The sequence below is a fragment of the Labeo rohita genome, chromosome 9 (genome assembly GCF_022985175.1).
Source record: "Labeo rohita strain BAU-BD-2019 chromosome 9, IGBB_LRoh.1.0, whole genome shotgun sequence".
In the NCBI taxonomy this organism is placed as follows: Eukaryota; Metazoa; Chordata; class Actinopteri; order Cypriniformes; family Cyprinidae; genus Labeo; species Labeo rohita.
The window spans coordinates 8,727,693-8,746,379 of record NC_066877.1 but is presented as its reverse complement, the minus strand read 5'-3'; the positions used below and the strand labels follow the sequence as shown (position 1 = coordinate 8,746,379).

General features: G+C 34.7%; 1 protein-coding gene across 5 annotated transcripts in view; it reads left to right on the top strand.

The window, feature by feature from the left end:
• myo16 (myosin XVI) overlaps nt 1–18,687 on the top strand; it is a 246,434-nt gene that overhangs the window by 112,261 nt on the left and 115,486 nt on the right. For all 5 annotated transcript variants that reach the window (XM_051118727.1, XM_051118728.1, XM_051118726.1 and 2 more), the window contains exons 8-13: nt 1,605–1,680; nt 5,402–5,552; nt 7,602–7,752; nt 8,660–8,770; nt 13,656–13,721; nt 17,298–17,425. In XM_051118727.1, coding sequence (XP_050974684.1) covers nt 1,605–1,680; nt 5,402–5,552; nt 7,602–7,752; nt 8,660–8,770; nt 13,656–13,721; nt 17,298–17,425 — 683 coding nt within the window. The remainder of the gene's footprint in view (nt 1–1,604; nt 1,681–5,401; nt 5,553–7,601; nt 7,753–8,659; nt 8,771–13,655; nt 13,722–17,297; nt 17,426–18,687) is intronic.

The window sequence follows — 18,687 nt, the reverse complement described above, 5'->3', positions numbered from 1 at the left end:
CTGCAGTTGCAGAGTTTCACTTCAGCTTGAGCATTATCATACACAATCCGAACAACTGGAAACATTGTTTAGTACATGCGGAAACACTGGAGAGCATTGTAAACAAGGTGGGAAAACAGTATTGCACCCATCACTAATCAAATGGACTTTTTTTCACAGTTTCGAGTAAATATGCGATATTTACCAGCCACTGTGGTGGGCGACCTGTTTTTAAACAAAAGCCTTGATTGTTAAAAACAACTGCGAGACAATGACACACTCTTCTTGAAGTAACACCTTTAGTTGTATTATGAGAGCAGACAAAATAAAAGCTGGAAAAGCATGTGTCTGACTGACTGTTTGTCTTGATCTTTTTTTTTTTTTTGGTGAACTAACTCTTTAACCATGTAATATTACAGTTTCTAGTTTTTGAGTTAATTTTGGACACACAGATGTACAGTTGAGTTCGAAAGTTAAAAAGTCCTGCTTTCAGAATCTGCTAAATGTGAATTATTTTACCAACATAAGAGGGGTCATACAAAATGCATGTTATTTTTTAATTAGTACTGACCTGAATAAGATATTTCACATAAAAGATGTTTACATACAGTATAGTCCACGAGAGAAAATAATTTGCATTTTTAAAAATGACCCTGTTCAAAAGTTTACATACGCTCTTAATACTGTGTTGTTACCTGAATGATCCACAGCTGTTTTTTGTTTAGTGATAGTTGTTTATGAGTGCCTTGTTTGTCCTGAACAGTTAAACTGCCTGCTGTTTTTCAGAAAAATCCTTCAGGTCCCACAAATTCTTTAGTTTTGCAGCATTTTTGTGTATTTGAACCCTTTCCAACAATGACTGTATGGTTTGGAGATCCATCTTTTCACACTGAGGACAATTGAGGGACTCATATGCAACTATTACAGAAGGTTCAAACACTCACTGATGCTTCAGAAGGAAAATCTATGCTTTAAGAGCCGGGGGGTGAAAACTTTTGAACAAAATGGAGATGTGTACATTTTTCTTATTTTACCTAAGTATAATTTCTTTTTAATTTAGTACTGGCCATCAGAGGCTACAGAAGATAGTTGCATATGTCCCAGATGACACAATAAGTTAAATTTACCCCAATCTTCAAATTCAAAAATTTGAATGCATGGTTTCTGCTTCTAGAGCATGACCTCAACTGTACTCCCTAAAGCTATTTTTGCGTTTATTTTGGATACACACACATGCATAATAGATCAGAAACATGCAGAAGCATGCATAGTCTGCACATACAGTCGCACACACTTCACAACTCCGATCTGTGATATAGTACAGAAATACAGGAGATGCAGTAACAAAATTAAAAAGACAAGTAAACAAATGTAGATAAATGTGGTTGTATGTCTGTGTGCAGGCCGTGGCTAATGAACACAGTGCTGAGGGTGTGAATTCGAGGTGTTAGCATATGTTTGGCGCTGGAGGCTGGAGCAGAGCTGATCTGGCAGCTGATGTTGTAGATTAGACCCAGAGCTGATGGATGCAGACGTCTTTAAGATGTGACCTACATCTTTTAAAATTCTCTTTGAGTTCCTCTCAAGTCATGGAGATGTGTGTGCGTGTGTTTGTGTCCCTACAGACCCACATTGTGAGCCAGCTGTTGAAGCACAAAGCAGATCCTACTCTCCTAAACTGCAACCAGGACAAGCCCTCAGGTACAAACACACACACAGAAACAGCACTAGTGGTCAACCAATATGAAGTTTTCACTGAGTGATGTTGATATCCAGGAGGAGCTCGTCATGTTTCACCACAAAGTGTAACAAAAAAAAAAAAATGAGAAAAAAGAATATTAGGAATATTTGGGAAATAAATATTTGTACCATCATACCATCGTAATACTGTAAGAAAATCTTTAGAATTTTTTTTTTTTTTTTTACATTTTGCAATATACTACTACTAATACTACTAATTATTATTCCATTATTCTTGATGATGAAATGACTGTAATACAGTGATTGTAATGCTGGTCAGTATAATATTGTACATTCATTTTACAATCATTAGAATTTTCACATTGATGAGAGTTAAGCAGAAAATGTGCAACGAATGTTACAAAAAAAAAAAAAAAAACTGGTATCAATATGGGATTCATTTTCATTATACAAAATGTGATTTATGTTTTTTTTTTTTTTTTTTTTTTTTTACTTCGCTAAAAATGTTTACCAATATACGTCTTTTGAATGGTAGTGTAAAAAGTAATAAATTTGTATTTTTAACAATTTTAAAGAAAAAAGTATAGTTTTAGTAAATTTTATATTATATTATATTGTTATATAGCAAGAAACAATAGAGAGAAGAGTGACCATGGTGTAGATTTTTTTTTTTTTTTTTTTTTTTTTTTTTTGTCAGAGTGAAATGTTGCTCTCAAGTTGAGTGCACACTACTAAACTGAAGCTTTCTGCAGGTCACCATCATGTCTTCTGTCATGTCAGTGTGCGCAGTATAAAACTAAACATACACTAGCTGCGTCAAAACAACATCATTCATCTTCCTGACTGAAGCTACGGTCCCCAAAAACACTTTCACACCAAGAGTCGATTCTTGACAGCATGCCATCACACATCATGGAGGAAGGGTTTGTAGTCGTATTTCACACTGGTTTGTACAGAATGGGAAAAAGAAGCCAACAAAATATGGATGAAAGAGCAGCTTGGAGAGACGTGGGGAACAGTTTGAGATCTATCTATCTATCCATCTATCTATCTATCTATCTGTCTATCTATCTATCTGTCTATCTATCTGTCTGTCTACCTGTCTATCAGTCTATCTCTGTTTGTCTGTCTACTAAAATACCAAAGAGCTGCAGAATCTGCTCAGATTCTTAATATTACTGAATGTATAGTACAATTCTGTGACTTTCACACATAATATAGCTGAAACCAAAGTTGTTAGGGATGTGTTACACACTTGTGCCCCAGTGTTTAAGTGTGTTAGACTGTTCTTGCTCTCTAGAGCTTTCTGTTGGGTGTGAATATTTCATATCTGGGCAGATTCATTCAGTTCTGTCTCTCTCTGTTCGCTTCTCTGCTGATGTCTGTGAAAGTGCTTCCACTAGCCTGTGGCTCTGGATGGTTAATGTAACAACTACTGTCACAGCTAATTGAAGCCAAGAGATTCAAAGGGAAATATAATGAGAAACAAGATTTTGCTCTTTTCAAATACAAAAAGAATTTGATGTGCTAACATGCACATTTCAGAACTTCCACACATTTCATTTATGGATTGAAAACTTGCCTGCAAAAAACAGGTTATTGAAAAACTCTGTGGTGTTTTTGTGACATTAATAAATCACTGTGTATGTCTACATATCCAAACGTATCGGACTTGGCAGTGGCATTTACTCTATTTCACAATTTACTCTTTCTGTACATTTATACATTTGGCAGACTTTTTTTTTTTATCCAAAGTGACCTTCACATAAAGCATATACATACATTTCATGTACAGCCATACATTTTTGTCAGTAACCTGCAGGAAGCAAACCAATGATCTTGGCATTGCTAGGGCCATCCATTAAATAAAATAAAATAAAATAAAATAAAATAAAATAAAATAAAATAAAATAAAATAAAATAAAATAAAATAAAATAAAATAAAATAAAATAAAATAAAATAAAATTAAATTAAATTAAATTAAATAAATTATAAAAATAATTTATAAATTGATATCATAAATATATCATAAATATAGTTTTTATGGTAATATACCAATTTACCTGTACTGTAAAAATAAAGGTGGTAAAATCATAAGTGATCTGTCCATAAAACTGCATAGCACATTACACACATGTAATTAACATCAATCAATCAATCAATAAATACATAAATAAATAAAAATAATGTTTTTACACAATAAATTATCTGGTAATTCATAGTATAGAATTCCAAAAAAAAAAAAAAAAAAAAAAATATATATATATATATATATATATATAATTTTATTTATTTATTTATTTATTTATTTATTTTTTTAATTACATGTAATCTGTTGGTTTCACTGTATGGCAAGGTATCTTACTAATAACCAATTAGCATTTTGTGCATGTTTACAGACTAATGTAAAAATTTCAAACATTGTAAAGTTTATTTTTTAAAGTACTTCAAACTTCACATGTAAAAAGAGACCATATACATATTAGTACAGTAACTTAAACAACATCCTTGTTTGTGTGTGTGTCCGAGAGAGGATGGACAATAATGATGTGAAACCAAATTATAACTCTGTCTGGTGCGTTTTTCCCCTGAGGTCTATCTGATACTGTCTAATTTTATATTTTATGAACATTTTCCTGTCTTTCTCTGGCATTCGCCATTAAATGGTCTGTTTTTATTCTGATATGCCTTTAGGGCTACTATTTAAAAACCCTTTTTGCGTGTGAAATTAAATACACCATTATACTGTACATATTAGGAAATAGTTTGTTGTTGTTGTTGTTTTGAACATAAATGTTGGCAAGAATAAATAATAAGATACATAAACTGTACTCAAGAATCAAGATTATTTATCTTAGTCTTTTATGCAATTTTATTTATTTATTTATTTTACTGGAAAACAAAAGTATTCTATCCTCATCCCTTTGCATGGCTTGCAGGAGCTTTAGAGAGACTCATGCAGCTCATACTAAACCTCTGGTGAGGTGTTTAGTCTCCTGACTCTACAGACTCGCTCTTCCTTCTCTCCACGTCTCCTTTTCCCCAGCGCTCTGTATCCCAGACTCCAATCAATAGTTCATCCTAAGACTCTGGCTTAACTCAAGGATGTCTGGGATGAAACATAGAGCCAAAGTTAATCCTTTCTTTTCACTTAACGTCTCTTTAGAGAGCAGAGTATATATCTGACTTTCTAAGAGAATTTGTGTGATTGGAGGATCATTCTGTTGGGTGTCACTCTTTCTTGGTAAAAAAGACAAAAGGCTGCTCCCTTACGGTTTCTTTCATGGGGGACGGATTATCCAGATCCTCGTCCCCCCGATCAGAGCACAGATGGATCAATCTGAAGCAGGGCTCAACGCCCATCACATTATGGCCACATCCATGTGAGAGACAGCAGGGGCTGAGCTACAGAGGGAATGAGGGAAATCGATTGGACCCCAGGGAAAATCATGGCTCAAAATGATATTACAAATGCTGTCTATAGTCACCAATAATTGTCATATTTTGCAGAGATGGAACTGTGTGCCTTCTCTATGAAAAGGAATAGCTTAGGAAATAATGGAAGTTTATCTTTCTAACTTAATATTTCTTTCTTTCCTTGAAAAACAAAAGACAGTTTGAAACCAAATTCATCTATAAATGTATATTTTTACTTTGCTACAACTGAGCAATCTCTTTGCCGTGAGATGATTTATACATGACCCACTGTGACTTTTACAGACATAGCTGCTACTGAACAGATTGCAGAGATGCTGATGAGAGCAGAGGAATTCTGGGTACAGAGACAGACAGACCCTTCGGCTCCGCCTCCACAATCAGAAGAGCACTGCACAGAGGCCAACCAGGACAGCAGCCTGCCTGTAAAGAAACTGTATGTAAAGTAGCTATAGACTTAATTTATGATTCATTTAATGTGTTGTCAGTCTATGGACTTGAACTCTATTTTAGAGAATTCGGACATAAGAAATTATTAGCAAATTTAGACTGGCATTCAGGCTGAAAAGTTCTACTTTGATTAATAGGTATATAGTAAATTTATGTTTTTATATCAGGATTGGAAATTAACTTGGGCTTGGAGCAAAATTGCCATTAATGTGACTACGTGAATAAGCGGTTTTGAATGAATCAGTCGAATGAATGATTCAAAGACCCATTTAGAAAATCAGTCACTTGCTGTGTTCATTAATGAATCATCAGTTTTGAATAAATTAGTCTATCATCTGTAGTTTCTATCATTCTTTGTATTGTTCTATCGTTGTATTGTTGTTTCGATCTGTTCATTCTTAATTTGTTCATTCTATCTATCATTCTATTGTTCTATTTATCGTTCATTCAATAATTTGTTTTTGTATCTTTCTTTCTATTTATCTATCTATCGTTCTATCTATTGTTGGATCTTTCCTTCGTTCGTTCATTTATTCATTAGGTTGTTCTTTCTATCGTTTAATTATTCTGTCTATAGTTTGTTCATTCATTCGTTCTATCTGTCGTTCGTTTGTTCTATCTATTGTTCTATTGTTCATTCATTCATTCATTCTGTCTATCGTTCGTTTGTTTTATCTTTCATTCTATTTATCTATCGTTCTATTGTTCTGTTTATTGTTCATTCATTCATTTGTTCGTTCTATCGTTCATTTGTTCTATCTTTCATTCTATTTATCTGTTGTTCTATCTATTGTTGCATCTTTCGTTTGTTCGTTCATTCATTCGTTTGTTCTATCGTTCGTTCATTCTATCTGTCATTCGTTTGTTCTGTCTGTTGTTCTATTTTTCTATTGTTCTATTGTTCATTCATTCATTGTCTTGTTTGTTTTGTGCTATCTTTTGTTCTATTTATCTATTGTTTTATTGTTCTGTTTATTGTTCATTCATTCATTTGTTCGTTCTGTCGCTCATTTGTTCTATCTTTCATTCTATTTATCTGTTGTTTTATTGTTCTGTTTATTGTTCATTCATTCATTTGTTCTATCTTTCATTCTATTTATCTGTTGTTCTATCTATTGTTGGATCTTTCGTTTGTTCGTTCATTCATTCGTTTGTTCTATCTATCGTTCGTTCATTCTATCTGTCATTTGTTTGTTCTGTCTGTTGTTCTGTTGTTCTGTCTATCATTCTATTGTTCATTCATTCATTCTGTCTTGTTTGTTTTGTGCTATCTTTTGTTCTATTTATCTATTGTTTTATTGTTCTGTTTATTGTTCATTCATTCATGTGTTCGTTTATTTTATCTTTCGCTCTGTTTTTCTGTCTGTCATCTATTCTGCTTATCGTTTATTCATTCATTTGTTCTGTCGTTTGTTTGCTTTCATTCTATTTATTTATCTATTGTTCTGTCTATCATTCTATCAATCATTGGATCTTTCATTCATTCTATCTATCGTTCGTTCATTCTATCTGTCAATCATTTGTTCTATCGTTCTATCATTCTGTTGTTCATTCGTTCATTCTGTCTTGTTTTTTTTCTATCTTTTGTTCTATTTATCCATCGTTCTGTTGTTCTGTTTATTGTTCATTCATTTGTTTGTTCGTCCCTAGTGTTTGTTTTTTATCTTTCCTGTTTGTTCTGTTTATCTGTCTATCATCTATTCAACTCATCGTTCATTCATTAATGCGTTCTTTCTATTATTTGTTTGTTCTATCTTTCATTCTATTTAACTATCTATCGTTCTGTCTATCATTCTATCTATCATCGGATCGTTCTGTTGTTCATTCGATCTATTGTTTGTTTGTTCTGTCTGTTTTTCATTTGTTTATTAGTTTATTCTGTTTCGTTCTATTGTTCTATCTATTATTCGATCTGTCTGTTTGTCTGTCTGTGACCTAAACAGCCTGTGTAAATGCACCTAAATGCCAGTTCAGATGCAGCTTCTGTGCCATGTTGATATTGATTTCTTTCTTTTTATTTTCTCCCTTCATTCAGGTCTACTATGACTCTACCCATCTCTAGAAGGGACAGTTTGTTGGAGAAGGAGGCCATGTTCAGGGACTCAGGGGGAGCTCTGACACAGCAGCATTCACTTGATAATGGGCTGGATGGACCGTATCCCAGCGCTGCAGGAAAACTAGAGCAGGTCAGGAGGAGTTGGGACCTTCACTGAGGAAAACTGTCCTTTAAAGATAGTTTAAAAATTTCAAAGTGCATATTATGGTCATCATAGTCTAAGTTTTATAGATCATGCAAGCTCTGTTCCAAAACACAGTGACACGTCTACATGTACAGTATGACATATAAGGCATCCTGGGTAGGATTTTAGGGTGGATGCAACCTTGGAAGGCTAGGTTTTATATCCTAGTATAAATATGCACAAGAATCTGTCTATGCAACAGAACTGTTCCTATAAATTCACAAGCTCAGAATAATTGTATTCCATCCTGATCTTGCACATTCAGAGTGATTTGTCTTGTTCCTAAAGGGTAATGGAAAGAAATGAGTAACATTTAACGCACTTAGATCCCATCTCACAATGGCAGGTTTTGGATTATGCATTTGAGAAAGTCCTTACCTGCTATTGGAGAGCAGCAAGTAGAATCATTCATAGTTTGGCTGTAAAGTGACCCCACTCACCCTAAAACTGATCCCTGACCTCTGTAGAAGCAAAGAAAATCGGTTCCATTACTCTCATGTCTGCAGTGCTGTGTGAGCTTGTAGTTAAGTGTATGTGTGTGTATTAGGAAGAAGAAAGTAGATTTCTTCTGATGAAAACAATGATTTTCTTTAGAATAACAAGCCATGATGAGTTATGCACAATAAAACCAGGGGTGGTTTTTAAAGAAGGCCAGTTTATCCCTCATCCAAAAAATGAGCATAAAATATTTACTTGTCCTTGTATCGTTCCAAACCTAAATGCTGTTTATTTGTTTGTGTTACAGATAACAGAGACTCTCATATTGCTTAAATATGACAATATAATATAAAGACTATTTTAATCATTTGAGTATTTTTAGATTTCATAATAAGGAATGTGTTTTGTGTTCCAGGTGAAACTAATGCCTCCTGCTCCTAATGATGACCTTGCATCCCTCAGTGAGCTCACGGACAGCAGCCTGCTCTATGAGATGCAGAAGCGATTTGCTAACGACCAGATATATGTACGTAAATACACAAACACATATACAGTCATTGTGGCTATAATGAAGTGTGTAGTTAGTCAGAATTAGTCAGAAGCCTCAAACTGAGAATAAACACACAGTTAGGAACCCAACCCTCCATCTAGCCTGTTCAGGAAGAGCCTTTCATTCTCTGTGCTAACCCACTCTGAAGGAGTTGACGTCCGGATTCTGGCCTCTATCATACACTCTGTGGTCTTTCACCAAGCCATCCGGTCCAGTGCGCCTTTTACACATACACACACAATGCTGCTGGATCTCTTGTCTTGAGGTCTTGGCCAGTGGCCAAGGCCTCTGTTTGTAGCGTGGCCAGGGACTGGTGTTTGGATGGCAGCCCTCTAGGTCTCACTGTATTCAGGCCAAAGTCTTGAGCCAGCCCTGGGGAGATGAAAAGACATTCTTACATTGACTCTCTGTTAACAGCTGCTGTCGTTACTGCTACTGTTACCACAATGGCTCTTGCTACAATAAATCTTGGCCACTGACGTTTACTATATGTCTTGATGCTGCTGTGATCCTACAGCTATGCTAACTCAATTATACTTCATTCTGTCTCTGCCACCATGAATACTGTTAATGCCATCACTACTATTTTTATTAAAGAAGTTCACTTCCAGAACAAAACACATAATTTACAGATAATTTACCCTCTTGTCATAGAAGATGTTCATGTCTTTCTTTCTTCAGTCATAAAGAAATTATGTTTTTTGAGGAAAACATTTCAGGATTTCTCTCCATATAATGGACTTCTATGGCGCCCCCGAGTTTGAACTTCCAAAATGCAGTTTAAAGGGGTCATCGGATGCAAAGTTCACTGTTTCATGTTGTTTGAACGTTAATGTGTGTTGGCAGTGTATGTACAAATCTACCCTATAATGATAAAAATCAATGCAGTGGTTTTTAATTAATCTGTAAACATAATATCCCCTTTTTCAAATCTTTTTCAAAAGAGGCCACTTCCACGATAGTTGATTGACATGAGCGGCTTACCTCAGACCAGCTGTCATAGTCCAACCTCCATTGTTTCGATGCTGGAGCAGGGATGTAAGTTAGACAAGAATATCTCTGATTGAGCGATTGAGGTGTTGTGTTTCTGGATATAATAATGAACATAGTGGTCATCATGTACTCCCGATATTTAAGCTGCTGAAGATGCAGTGGATTACATTTGTTTGTGAAGGGAATGCACCTCCCGATCTACATAAATGCGTCTTTTTTTCGCGCTATTCCAGCTTACCTACAGCAGAAGAGAGTATAAGTTTTTTTTTTTTTAATGAATCTCTGCAATCACCTTTCCTAATAATGTGCTAGTTAGCAAGTTTAACGGCTAAACGTGGCTAAATGTGGCTGAAGTAAACAGGCTCGTCTCTCCACAGAGAGAGGTGAGGGGCGGTGCAATCAGAGCTTATTAACATTTAAAGCAGCCTCGACCAGAACAGGATGATTTTTGCAGAGCTGATTTTGGCAAGGTAAAAAGGGTGTTGTTTTACACAATCAATGAGAATTTTTAACCATAGTATGTTACTATCATATCAGCTTGTGGAAAATGGGCATCCTATGACCCCTTTAAATGCCGCTTCAAAGGACTCTAAACAATCCCAGGCGAGGAAGAAGGGTCTTGTCTAGTGAAACTATCGGTTATTTTCTAAAAAAACAAACAAAAAAAAGTACAATTTGTATGCTTTTTAACCTCAAACACTCGTCTTGTCTAGCTCTGCTTGAACTCTGCGTATTCCGGTTCATGACAGTTAGCGTAGGTCAAAAACTCCCTTCTTATTTTCTCCTCCAACTTCAAAATCACCCTACATTGCTGTTTTACCTTTTTTTGTACATTCTTTGCATGTTCACTTTGTAAACACTAGGTCAGTACTCTTGCAGCGATGTAGGATGATTTTGAAGTTGGAGGAGAGAATGAGATGGTAGTTTTTTGACAACCATGAACCGAAATACACAGAGTTCACTCAGAGCTGAACAAGACGAGCATTTGAGGTTAAAAAGTATATAAATTGTTATTTTTTTTAGAAAATGACCGATCGTTTCACTAGATAAGACTCTTCTTCCTCGGCTGGGATCGTTTAGAGCCATTTGAAGTTGCATTTATACTGCATTTTGGACATTGAAACTCAGGAGCGCCGTAGAAGTCCACCATATGGAGAAAAATTCTGAAATGCTTTCCTCCAAAAACATAATTTCCTTATGAATGGAACAGAACTTCTCCTTTAGAGAGCCATCTTTTGGACCCACTTTACTAGGACTTTATGTAAATTCATAATTCTATTGTCTTTTAAAAATGGTTAAAATGTACTATCAGATGCACTGACAAGCATTTATAGTTAACTAAAATGCATTATTGAATAACATTACACTTGAAATTATAATCAAGCCCTTTACACGTGCTTTAGTATGATATGGCACACTGAATGCTTTTATTTTACCAATTTGACAATTCAGAAGAGCTTCCATTATTGCATGTCTGTTATTCTGTCCTAAACGAGAGTTATCTTTTCTTGTGAATCAATAAGAATACAATTACAGGAATAAATCCATTTCTATATTCGTCTCCTTCCTCACCGTGGATCGTTTGAGCAGGCCTGCGGTCCATGGCTGCATGCGGGCAGTAATGCCTGGCAGTCGACTACACACTGTGCTCATTCATGACCGGAGCCAAATCTATGCTTAATGGCCGCTGCAATTCCCACACTTTACAATGGAGCATGATGAAGTCTCCCTACTGAGGCCGATATGGAGGGAGAGAGTAGAGATGGGGCCTTTTGTGTTACACTGTAATGGGTTCTAATGATGTCTGTCATTATGGCAATGATGGATAGAGATGGTGATGGTTGCTGATCGTTTAGCGAGAGATGGAAAACATGAGAGATGCTAGACATGCACTTCATAAGAGGGGATTGATCCATGTTTCCATGTGTTAGTTATTTAGTTTGTTCACATCTATGTGTACACATTTTCTTCTCTGATAAGCACTAGTACCTCTAGAGAGTGCTCTCTGATCTCAGTTTTGGGGTCAAATGGTTCGAACATGTTCACAAATTTCTGAGAATCTGACAGTCCAACTACAATATGCACGCAAGTCAGTATTCATCAGATGTTCTGTGAAAGATTTGTGAAACTGACACTTAAAGGTTACTGACCTTCAAGCTGGTATTGAGAGCACACTAGTATAACACAACAGCAACCTAGTACTCTACTCCCAGGAGGCATTGCTGTCGTCTTAGTGATAACAGTGCTTGTAATAGAGTAATCTAACCAGGAGCAAGGATTGAGGCTGGTGCAGTTGACCCTCTTGAGAGATAAATTAGCATTTGGCCTGTACTGATACCCTCAGGACTCATGAGAGCCGTTCTACTGCTGCCGCAGCAGGAATTATTATGTGGTGTTTAGGGGTGAGTTTATCTAAAAGAGCTGATGGCACAATAATTGAGATGGAAGAAGAACTTGGCAACAAATACTGTAGCAAAGACATGCTTTGTAATTAAAAGTTCTACCTGTCCAAAAGTAATAAATCACAATTTTGTAGACATGCACTACTATTCAGAGGTTTGGGGACAGACTTGAATTTAGCATTGATAATAGCAAAGAAGTGTTTCTTGCAGTAAATCAGCATATTAGAATGATATATAGACAGTTGTTTTACATTGTAATAATATATTCTCTATTACTGTATCAGCTTAAATGTCCTTGCACACGGGGTCCTGAATTTGTGTGTACGTTTTTCTGTATTCATCAAAATTTGACTTTCCGGTGGCTCCGAATTGTTAAAACACCTCTCATAATGCTTGATACCGATGTGAAAAATGCAGAAAAATAAACCTGATCCATTTTTTTTATTTTTTATCAATTTTTTTAATGAAGGGTGGTAGTTTCGAAGGCAATGTGTAAACATTATTGACTAAGCGTGAGGTCATATTTATTTTTTAAAGTGCAAAGGTTCCACGGATTCTTTGGTTTTTCAGCATTTTTGTGTATTTGAACCCTTTCCAACAATGACTGTATGATTTTGAGACCCATCTTTTCACACTGAGGACAACTTAGGGACTCATATGCAACTATTACAGCAGGTTCAAGCACTCACTGATGCTCCAGAAGGAACACGATGCTGGGAGTGTAAACTTTTGAACAGAATGATCTTCACAAACCGCTGGCTCTTTATGCATCATTTTTCCTTCTGGAGCATCAGTGAGCATTTGAACCTTCTGTAATAGTTGCATATGAGTCCCTCACCTGTTCTCAGTGTGAAAAGATGGATCTCAAAATCATACAGTCATTGTTGGGAAGGGTTCAAATACACAACAATGCTGAAAAACCACAGAATTTGTGGGACTTGAGAAATTTTTCTGAACAGCTGCACTGCACTGCACAAACAAGGGACTTGTCTGAACAAATATCATAAAAAAGAAAAAGCTGTGTATCATTCAGGTAACAACACAGTATTAAGAATCAAGTGTATGTAAACTTTTGAACAGGGTCATTTTCATTTTCAGGTGAGTACTACATTAAAAGTAACATGCATTTTGTATGATCCCTCTTATTTATTTATTTTATTTTTTTAAATAATTAACATTTTGCAGCTTCTGCAAGGTGTATGTTAACATTTGACCTCAACTGTATATATCTCTCAATAGCTGTCGGCATGGTTACCAACAATCTTCAAAATTTCTTCTTTAGTGTTCAACAGACACACATAACAACATAATTTTCGTTTCTGGGTGAACTATAACTTTAAAAACAGTGATAAGTTCATTTCTGAAAGCTCTCATTTTACCAACCCAGTAAACAAGACAATATTTTGAAGGAGACCAGTGTGTCTTTGACTGACTTTTTTTTTTTTTTTAATTGTTTGTGTTTTCAGACCTACATTGGACACATTCTTCTCCTTATCAACCCTTATAAGGACCTGCCCATCTACTCTAATTTGGTAAGTACAGAGACACGCATTCTATGTTGTTGTTGTTGTCGTGTTTTATTAAATAAATGTTTAATTCATCAGCAGTATGTTTTAGAGCGTTCATCTGTCTATCTACTCATTTTAAGCCATTCTCTAGTTCACACTCTGTAAGCACAGCGCAGCACTTTCAATTCAAACAGGACTTGATCTCTTGATAAATTATTCATGTCCTTCCTGACAGTGATAGCCTATTCAACATACAGCGCTCGCTTCCTGCGCCCTCTTCATCTACCCATAAGATCTCCGCTTCTCCTTCCTCTATTTATTTCTGTATCTTCCTTCGGGTGGTTAGAGGTTCTCAAGTTTAGCGTTCGTCTGGCCCGACTGCCGTCCCCTCTGATACAGCTGGCTGTCCACAGAAAGGCAGAGTTGATGAGAGCGCACTCATCAGGGACTCACAGCATGTGCCACCCGCCGCAAAGAAAAATAAAAGATGACAAGATGACCATCTGTCCGCCGTAACGCTTTACTGGCACGTGAAGGAGAGCAGAGGAGTAGATGAAACGGACACACACACACACACACACTTTATAAATGATATGCAGTCGGTCCGTTGGGGCGTCTGTCCCCTGTCGGCCCCCTGCATCAGAGACTTATTTCAGGCTTGATTTCTTCACTGTGTCTCCCAGATTGGGGCTCAGCATCAGAATGACCCATTGAGAGAGGAGGACATATGTAGCGTCATCTGTGATGGCCTCAGACCACCATCATGCTCATGTTACATCACCTGACCCCCTTTATCATAAACTTTAATCCAGGGTCTACATATCAGTGTCTGTCCTTCAGAACAAAACCTCCATCTTGTCCTTCCAAACTTTCCAAGAGCCTCTCCTGGGCTAATTTCCTGTCAGACGTAGTGATTGGGGGCTAAAACCTTCTAAATTTCCTGTCAGATGTAGTGCATGGGGGCTAAAAACAGTCTAATCACAGTAAAAATCTAGTTTGTATGTGTGTGAATGTTTGGTTGTTGTTTCTTTTTTCTTTCTTTCTTTCTTTCTTTCTTTCTTTCTTTCTTTCTTTCTTTCTTTCTTGTGTGTTGTGGTCTTTATTTTAATGTTTCATTTCTTTTTAAATGTTTTTGGTGTTTTGTTTTGTTTTTGTGTTTTATTTAAAATTATCTTTTGTTTGGTTTGTTTTTGTAATTATTTTTTTTTGTTTGTTTTGTTTCTTTTACATGTTTGTTTTTGTTTTATCTGTGTTTTTGCTTTTTGTTTGGTTTAGTTTATTTTTTGTTTTGTTTGTGTGTGTATGTGTTTGATTCTTTTCTTTTTTTGGTTTGTTTTGTTTGGTTTCTGTTTTGGTTTTATTTAGTTTCAGTTTTGTGTTTTTCATTTGTGTGTTTGTTGTGTTTTATTGTTTTGTTTCTTTTAAATGTTTTTTGTTTTGTTTTGTTTTTATTTATTTATTTTTTTTGGTTTGTTTCTTTTAAATGCTTTTTGTTTTATCTGTGGTTTTTCTTTTAAGTTTGTTTCTTTTGGTTTGTTTTGTTGGTTTCTGTTTTGGTTTTATTTTGTTTCAGTTTTGTGTTTTTCATTTATGTGTTTGTTGTGTTTGATTTCCTTTTATGGTTTGTTTTGTTGGTTTCTGTTTTGGTTTTATTTTGTTTCAGTTTTGTGTTTTTCATTTGTGTGTTTGTTCTGTTTGATTTCTTTTTATGGTTTGTTTTGTTGGTTTCTGTTTTGGTTTTATTTTGTTTCAGTTTTGTGTTTCTTTTGTGTGTTGTGTTTTATTGTTTTGTTTCTTTTAAATGTTTTGTTGTTGTTTTTTTTGATTTTGTGTTTTATTTTTTATTTTTTTGTTTGATTTGTGTTTTGATTTTTTTTCTTTATTTTTTTTTATTTGTTTTATCTGTGTTTTTGCTTTTGTTTGGTTTAGTTTCTTTTTTATTTGTGTCGTGTGTTTTATTGTTTTTTTTCTTTTAAATAATTTTTTGTTTTTGTTTTTATTTTATTTATTTTTTGGTTTGTTTCTTGTAAATGCTTTTTGTTTTATCTGTGGTTTTTCTTTTTGTTTAAGTTGGTTTTGTGTTTTTGTTTTGTTTGTGTGTGTATATGTTTTTTTTGTTGTGTTTGTTTCTTTTTTATTTCTGTTTTTGTTGTGGTTTTATATTGTTTTGTTTATGTTTGTTTTTTGTTTATGGTCTTTATTTTAATATTTTGTTTCTTTTAAATGTTTTTGTTTTGTTAATTTTTTTGTTAATTTTGTTTACTTTTTTGTTTGTGTGTGTGTTTCTTTTCTTGTATTTTTAGTTTTTGTTTTATCTGTGTTTTTGTTTGTTTCGATTTTGTTTGGTTATTGTTTTGTTTATGTGTTTTTTATTATTTTTTGTTTGATTGCTTTGTTTGGTTTCTTTTTTTACTTTGTATTTATGTTGTTTTTCTTTTGTGTTTTTCTTTTGTGTGTCTATTTGTTGTAATTTATTGTTTTGCTTCTTTTAAATGTTTTTGTTTGTTTTTGTGTTTTATTTTGATTATGTTTGGTTTTATCCATGCAAAAGATTGTTGGGTATAACAGGTAGTGAAATCCGCCTCTACACTGCCTTGCAAAATCAGATGAACATGTTTCAGAGTACTAGACACAATATTAAACAAACATAGACTGTAATGAAGGCCCTTCTGAGTGCACTCTCATCGTATGGCACATACTATAATGCTTGTAAATGCTGCCATTTCTGTGTTTCATACACAGCTTGTGTCTCACTCACTCTTCCTCTGTCCTTCCTGTGTCCTCTATGCCTCTGTCATACAGCTTATGTGTACAGTATATGTGTTGAGTCTCAGTGGTAAAGGGTAATGAGATCTCAGCATTAGCCTTTTTTTCAAATTGGGCTAAAATTTAGCTTACTCTGCATGTCACACACATACTAACACACTTAACCTTTCTGTTTCTAACACCTAGAAATATAGCCAGACGCTAAATCTGCAGTGTTGCATGAGTTTTATTCCTGCTGTGTGAGGATATATTTTATGTTTCGGGGTTTTAGCCTCAGATCTAAATAGGTCATCTCTCTTATTACTCAAGACTCAAGATCCAAGACATCCTCGCTCAGTTATTTAACGTTTTTTGCCTGCAAGTGCCTGTGTTAAGTTTAGCATTTCTTGTAAGAGACACCTGTGTTTGCACAGCAGCAAAGAACAGCGTTCAAGTTTTTGTTTTAATTAAATATGCATGAAAGCCACTTTGCTCCGCATGTTGTTTTCATTCACCTGGACAAGAATCTAATCTATGTGCAGAAAATGGATATTAATGTTTAAATAAATGCAAGACAAGACCTGTTGATTAGGTAAAAACACAGCACAGCTAAGGTGTACAGCATAATAATTGTCTACAAAATAAAGTTTTAAATGTCTAAAGGCTGTTTAAAGAGGCTTTACGTTAATTGCTTCAGGCTTAATTAACTTCAGGAGCTTAATGCACAGAGGTTTAGAACTAATCCTGAGCAGAGCGCTTGAAGAATATCAATACAAACACTGTAAGGAATTGCACGGGTCATGGGAAATTAGCAGTGTTATGTAAATGTGTAATGTCTCCCTTTCTGTCTCTCAGGTCAGTCAGTTGTATCTGAGCTCCAGCGGTCGTCTGTGTTCCTCTCTCCCGCCTCATATCTTCTCTTCAGCTGAGCGCGCCTATCACATGATGCTGCAGGAGCGACGGCCACAGTGTTTCATCATCAGGTGCCGCCCACTGACATGCATAACACTGCCGCACTTGTCATTAGCTCTTCACATTTTCATGTTTTATTTGCAGAGTCAGTAGCTTTTTCTTAATCCAGAATATATAAAAAGCAGAAAGAGTCTTACATCAGGTTGGCTTCATCAGTAGGATGATGGTGATTCCCCTTGAGGTGGATGTCCTATTACGCTCTAAATCCCAATGACTAAAAAAAACATGCTTGTCCTAAAACTGTTGGCCTTAAACTGTCATGTGGCTGTAAAATAGATGAGATTCACTTATGCAGCTTTATCACTGCTTCAGCCTGACAGTTTTGGCCCAGTTCACAACAGGGGCCACCTCCACGGTGTGATACTTGATGTGCTGAGTTATGAAGTCAAAAGCCATGGGAATCTCCAGTCCTCTACAGTTGATGAAGCTGACTAAATGAATGGGCAAAACGTCTCAAATACAGCGTTAATTTTGGTGCATCCGAAAATGGGAATAATTAAAAACAGAAAATTATATATTTCGTTAAAGCTTTATCTGATAGAAATATTCATCAGAGAAATATCTGGGTATTTTAACATTTCAGGCATTTAGGAATTAATTAGAAAGTAATGGGAAAGTAATTAATACAATAATAAAAATTGTATGGCTTTTTAATGTTTAACAAGCTTTTATTTAATTTTACTAAAATGTATTTATTATTTAATTTTACAGTATTTAATCAACTTTGCTAATGCTAGTTAAACTGTTTGTAAACTTTGTTGCATCAGTACATATTATCATAGAATTTTTTTTTAATTATTAGTGTTAACTAAAGTAACTAATGTTTATTTTATTTTATTTTTATTTTATTTTATTTTAATTATTTTATTAATTTTGTTTTGTTTTATACCTTTTCTTGTCCTGCAATCACAAATGACTAAAAAAATAAATAAATAAATTGATTTTTATTTTATTTTATTTTATTTTATTTTACCTTTCCTTATCCTGCCATAACAAATGACTGATAGACAGACAGACAGATAGATAGACAGATAGATAGATAGATAGATAGATAGATAGATAGATAGATAGATAGATAGATGTTTTTATTTTATTTTACTGTATACCTTTATTTATCCTGCAGTCACAAATGACTGAAAAAATAAATACAATATTTTATTTTACTTTATTTTATTTTATTTTATTATTTTGTTTTGTTATTTTGTTTTGTTTTATACCTTTCGTTTTCCTGCAATCACAAATGACTAAAAAAATAAATAAATAAATTGATTTT